This window comes from Syngnathus leptorhynchus, chromosome 16 (assembly GCF_054491065.1).
Source record: "Syngnathus leptorhynchus isolate UIUO chromosome 16, UIUO_Slep, whole genome shotgun sequence".
Lineage (NCBI taxonomy): Eukaryota > Metazoa > Chordata > Actinopteri > Syngnathiformes > Syngnathidae > Syngnathus > Syngnathus leptorhynchus.
The window spans coordinates 5,704,664-5,710,754 of record NC_141210.1 but is presented as its reverse complement, the minus strand read 5'-3'; the positions used below and the strand labels follow the sequence as shown (position 1 = coordinate 5,710,754).

The 6,091-nt window shown below is 37.7% G+C and overlaps 1 protein-coding gene across 1 annotated transcript; it reads left to right on the top strand.

Moving 5' to 3' along the window:
* The first annotated feature begins 1,570 nt into the window (after positions 1 to 1,570).
* LOC147044387 (chromobox protein homolog 1-like) lies at positions 1,571 to 5,645 on the top strand. The gene is made up of 5 exons (XM_085933262.1): positions 1,571 to 1,809; positions 2,747 to 2,981; positions 3,124 to 3,295; positions 3,439 to 3,533; positions 3,686 to 5,645. The coding sequence occupies exons 2-5, from the start codon at positions 2,785 to 2,787 to the stop codon at positions 3,834 to 3,836; spliced, it is 615 nt and encodes a 204-aa protein (XP_085789388.1). The 5' UTR covers positions 1,571 to 1,809; positions 2,747 to 2,784; the 3' UTR covers positions 3,837 to 5,645.
* The last annotated feature ends 446 nt before the right edge of the window (positions 5,646 to 6,091 follow it).

Sequence of the window (6,091 nt, the reverse complement as noted above, 5' to 3'; positions counted from 1 at the left end):
TCAATTCTTATCCAGATTTTTAAAAAAAGATATTAAAGAAATTAAAGAAAAAGGATACAAAAATGTAATGTTTACATTTTATAATAAAGCGTCAGACACAAATACGAAGTGTGGCGCAACATCATGGACGCGACAGTTGCTCATGTGAAAGTTCCATTTTTGTGCACTCTTCTGATGCCACCTGCTGGTTAAAAGTCTACTGACATAACCTTCCATCTTTAATATTGTACACATTTTTTTTTTAAATAAAACATGTCTATAATAATTCCAAACAACATATTTTTTTAGATTGGATTTTATTTTAAAAGTAACTCAGCTTTGCTGATTTCAAAATGTAAAAAATAGCTTGTACTCTTAATTTTCTAGTATGAACAGTGCAGAAATGTGCATAAAACAAGTTCTCTTTTTATACGCTAAGTTACCTTTATATCAGAATAAGAAGGTTCTTTTTTTCATAAAAAAATTACTACTGGCAATTTGGAGTGCTCAATCAGCCTACCGTCCATGTTTTAGGGATGCAGGAGTAAACCCACGGAGGCACGGGGACAACATGCAAACTCCACACAGGGAGGGCCGGAGGTGGAATCAAACCTGCACTCTCTGAAACCATGAAGCGGACATCCTACACTAACTTTCATATTAAAGTCCACATAAAATTGAATTTAGGTGTACTTAATATTGGCCATGCTCAATTGCAGAGCCTTTTTTTACCTTGTTAGTAAGGCCCATAGTTCATTATCTGTATGTCCAGATAAAAGTGCACTTTTTGCACTTCTAAGTTCATGCCACATGAGAGGTTGCGCTCACCAAAGTGCATCCTCCAAAGGACAGTGACCTGGCCTTCACCTCACCTCTGCTTAGGGATAATAACCCAGTCTTCAACCCTGTCCTTTGACCTCAACTGGGTTCAGCCTGAGGTCGTCCCTCTCACGCACACAGTTCAAGACGGGGTCACTGGGAAGCAATTTAGCTGCCATGTGTTCCTCTGAAGCTTTTTATCCATCCCACATCAAAAAAGCTACAAAGCGACAAAACCCGGCACTCGGTAAGATGTCACTTGCATACTCCCTGACATTTAATGTTTTGGTTTGGAAGTGATTAGTCCCCTACCTATAGTTTGCACTATGCTGGACTAGATTTGAGGGTGGTTGTCCAGTCTTATGTAAATTTTCACATTCGGGGTCTTAGTTGTCAATAGTACTACCAATATTATAGACAATTTCTCAGTATTAAGAAACAATAGATTATTTACCACATGAACGTAAAAGCAAATACCTCCAGGTATTATGTGGACAAAAGCACAAAAGAAAACGATCCAAACATTTTTGCATCGACTTACCTTTTATTTCAGGTGTGCAGTATCTTTGAGCTACTATGTATTACAATGGTATTTAAATATTGTCAAAGAGTTAATAAATTTGCCCTGTGCTCGTTTTGGATAACGCATGCATGGACAAAAGGCAACTGCAACATGGCGGACTTCTTGACGTATGATTGAGCCGTAAAGAAGTCAGCTAGTTGGTCTAGAACGCTTCGCACGACCATAAGCCTTTGCGTGATACGGCACTTCCGGTATTGCTGTTGGCGGGTAGACGGGGTTGCAAGCCTTGCTGCAGAGTGCAGAAGCTATTGTATTATTTAGCACAAAGCTTTTTGGACAAAGAACCCAAACACCAGTAAAACCTTTTAGTAGCTTGTTGGTCATAACAACTGGAGACTGGTCTGTTATTAACTTAAAACAGCCCCGAAATCAATGGTTGGTTAATTGACCCTTGCGAGAAGCTAATTCAAGAAGTTTTCATCGTAACGGTAAGCATTTCGGAGGAGTAACATGCCATCGCCATGTTGTACCCGGTTGCAGATCCCTGCTGGCTAGTACTTATTTGTTTGTCTGTTTGTTTTTGGCGGGGTGGGGGATTTGGATAAAAGTATGGTTCGCAAGATCGATCCCGTTTGCCAACGCATAGTAGTGTTTGGTTTCATACCCAAAATGTGCAACTTTAGCGTTTGAGCATGTCAAGATTAAAAACGTCGGACCCCTATCCTACCCTAGTGAATGCAAAATGTGTAGTGTGCTAGTTAGATTAGAATGCCATTAATTTGATGGGATTTAAATTGCACTGACATTAAAAAAATGCATTGATCAAAAAATGTATTAAATAAGAACATACTTGCCTGCAGATATTAAAATTAAGGCTGTTTTTAACGCGTTCTGTAGAGTATCCCGTCGCAAATTAATGCGCTAATAATTAACAATTTTTTGAGCGTCGTCAATGCGCAAACTTAACAAATTTGGCAAGTTGAGCTACCCGTAGGCTGCAGTGGCTCGTCATTTCCTTTTTTACGCTCCGTTTCTCAGCTCCTCCCCGCGTCTCCCGTTTAGATTTGTACAATTTAAAGAGAGGATAAAGCAACTATAGTTCATTTTTATCCCAGTTTACGTCTTCAAAATCCAAAGATCTCCTTGCATTAGTTGCACCTCTGCTCATACAGCCTGTTGCCACATCAAATGTTTCTCTTTTCCGTAGAAGACACTTTGTTTACTTTGTACTGCACAAGCAACGATTCCATTTGGTACACTCGTATCTTTCAATTCAAAACATAATTTACCTTTCAAATTGTTTTTTGTTTAACTCCTAATAATTCTATCACATATACTGGTGTTTTATGGGTACTTTGATTTTGTATGTGACAACACAATACAGTTTTAATATCGTCTCTTCAAATTTGTCTGGACCCATCATAGACTTCAAGCTGGCGACTACAGCAGTAAAGAAGGCCAACATGGAGGAGGAGAAGGAGCAGGAGCAGCAGCAGGAGCAGCAGCCGCCCGTAGTGCCTGAAACTCCAACAGCAGCCACAGAAGCAATAGCATCACCAGAGGAGGAAGAGGAGGAAGAATATGTGGTTGAGAAAGTTTTAGATCGTAGAGTGATGAAGGGCAAAGTGGAGTTTCTACTGAAATGGAAGGGTTTTTCAAAGTGAGTCTGTTATCATCTTTCAAGTCAGCTAAAAGTGTGGAAATGTGTTTCAAGAGGAAACAAGTTGAAATTGATTTTACTTTGCTGAGAACACAATTAACTGGATTGTTACTAATCCTATTTTGCACTTATACCTGTTTAGCGAAGACAATACATGGGAGCCAGAGGACAATTTGGACTGTCCAGACCTTATTGGAGAATTCATGCGGAAGTACAAAGAGAAGGAGGAAAAAAAGAAGGATGGCAAAAGAAAAGCCACCGGTGAGGCCGTCGGAGGGCCAGAAGACAAAGGGAGCAAAAAGAAGAAGGAGGAGGTAAGTGGGAAGATAGTAGGGTTGGGATTGGCTACTATATTTTCTAATTCGCAGCTTTTGTGAGAAACGGCAGTTCAAAAGAGGATTCTTTAGCATAATATGGCTCTTTTAATATTTCATGTTATTTATTTCCTTGCGTCTAGGGTGAGAAAGTCAGAGGTTTTGGTAGAGGTCTGCAGCCAGAAAGAATTATTGGTGCAACAGATTCAAGTGGCGAGCTGATGTTTCTGATGAAATGGTGAGTCCTCTTTCATTTAGAATTCAAAAACAAAATACACAAATGTCCAAATCCTTTAGAAACATTGAGATGATGAGACTACAATTCTCAGGGAGGGTCATTGACATGATCCTGATGTTTTCTATTGATGTTCCCCTTACTTTTGATTACAGGAAGAACTCCGATGAAGCTGACCTTGTCCCAGCCAAAGAAGCCAACGTCACTTGCCCACAGGTGGTCATCTCATTCTATGAAGAGCGTCTCACATGGCACTCTTATCCTGCAGAGGAAGAGGACAAGAAGGAGGAGGAGAAAAAAGACTAGATAAGTGGATGTATATGCAAGAGAGAAATTGAGGAGGTGGAGGGTTGTAATTAAAAGTACAGTACATACACATGTAGAACTTAGTTTACTGCAATGGACCCAAGTGCAAAAACTCCAAGGAGTGGGGTGTTAATTGCCACAGTTCTTTTTTTTTTTTTTTTTCTGTGTTGTGATACATATTTCAATTTATCAAAATACTCCAACTTGCATTATGATGAATAATATTTTTAAACATATGTCATCCAATAAAATATGTAGTGTTCTGATTTCTTGCCATGAGTTGAGTGTAGGGCAAATTTGGTTTTGCAGTGAAACAATCAAAATCTTACATAGTATGCGCAAAGCTATCAATTCATCTCGACTGAGTTGTGGCAAGCAAGTTGGGCTCTTTATGAAGGATTTGTGTGAATAATGATGGCAGCAAAAGTCAATTCAAGCTTTTTCCACAACAAAAATTACACTTGTCCCCAGTGCCACCAACTACTTTGTCTTCTTTTTGTACTTACAATGACCATTTATGTAAGTCTTGTGACCTATGCCACAAAGTGACTGAGTAATTTGCTGTCATGATTTCTAATGTGGAAACTCAACTAAGCTTTACTGTACTGATTTTTCCACCCAATACGGTGCTGTAATATAATCATATTTGTTGGGATAATGTGAAGTTAGTCTTGTTGATGTCAAAACTTATGCAACAATTTTGTTGTTGAACCTCAAAAGGCCAAGTTTTTAAATGGATTCACAATTTTGAATAAATGCTGCAATACTTCCCGGTTTTATTTGCAAAGTCTGAAACACTGATATTCGATATGCACAGCTAAACCAAAATATAAGTACAATTACTGGTTGTCACAAAAGGACACTTTGGAGTTCAGATTCATCATTCAATAGAACTGCAGTTTTTTTGGGTTTTTGTCTCCCTTCTGGTTTTGGAATCAAAATTTTGTCAGCCTCACTCATGTTTTAATCTCCACATTCTATTACTGATGAGATATTCTGATGTAATTATGGTATACGTTTAATATTTGCGAGGAATGATGGTATTTGGTCAGAAAATGGTTATTACATCTATTTCAGTTACGTTGTTTCTTGAGACTTGAGTTTGCCATCAAATGTCAAATACAAAATGCTAAATTACTGACATGAATAATAAAACTCAATACATCTTCTATGTCTACTTGCATGTTCGCTCTTTTGATGTATGCCTTTGGTTTTTGGCTGAAAACTTTTGTCAATTATTTGACATAACAAGAACAGGAAAAACATTTTGAAAGTTCAGCCGTGTGACCCTTTGTTTTTGGTTTTTTCTTACCCTGTCATCTTTTGAAACAATTAGGTAAGGTTTTTATGCTATTGAGTAGAATTATTTGCTCCACAGATATGAAATGCAAATTTTCTTTAAAGCCACTGTAGTCAAAACAAATACCACCTGTACATGTGCATTTACGGAGAAACGTGGGCCAGAGTAAACAAGCCATTGAATGAATGTGCTAAATATTGAATCAATATGGACTCTTTATTTTTTTGAGGGGGCCATTCAGCAAATGTGTACAAGTGCTGCCCACAATTCTGAACAGTAATCATTCAGCAATCGACTTCTAGTGTCATTTTCTACTTTAGATCATTTTTCTGCAAAACTTCTGTTCTACATCCGTATTCTGAAAAGTCTTGTGATTCATTTTCTTGTTTCTAAAGCGTTTTCATTTTTGCATTCATCAAATTGGTATAGTCATTTTGCATGTATCTTATTGTCACAATTATTGACTGATCCACTTTCAATTATTAAACAATAAAAAGTTTTTAATTTTCTTAACTGTGTATTTTGTTTGGTAAATCTCGTAATTCAAGCACGATGAAAATATCTAGTTATTGGTGGATTTATTTATTTAATCCTACATTTAAATGGAAAAAAAATATTCATTACATTTCTAACTAAATATTTAATGGCGTATTTATTATTTAATTTTGGTCCTCCATAACTCTTAAGCATTCCCATAATAAGCTAACATAATGTTGCGTACTGGATCCAAATGCAAGGAGTGCATCTGGTCATTTAAAAGTGAACTGCCGATCTGTTCTCCCATATTCATCTTTCATTCATCTGAAATATTTTCCTTCAAACGATTTGACCTCGCTGTTTCAATAGTTTTTAAAGGGGAATCGTGAGCGCCCCCTATCAAACTCCTTGTGCATATGGTTTTATTTGGTTGGCTGCAGGATGATCGGGAACGCGCTAGGGGCGGCCCTGTATGACG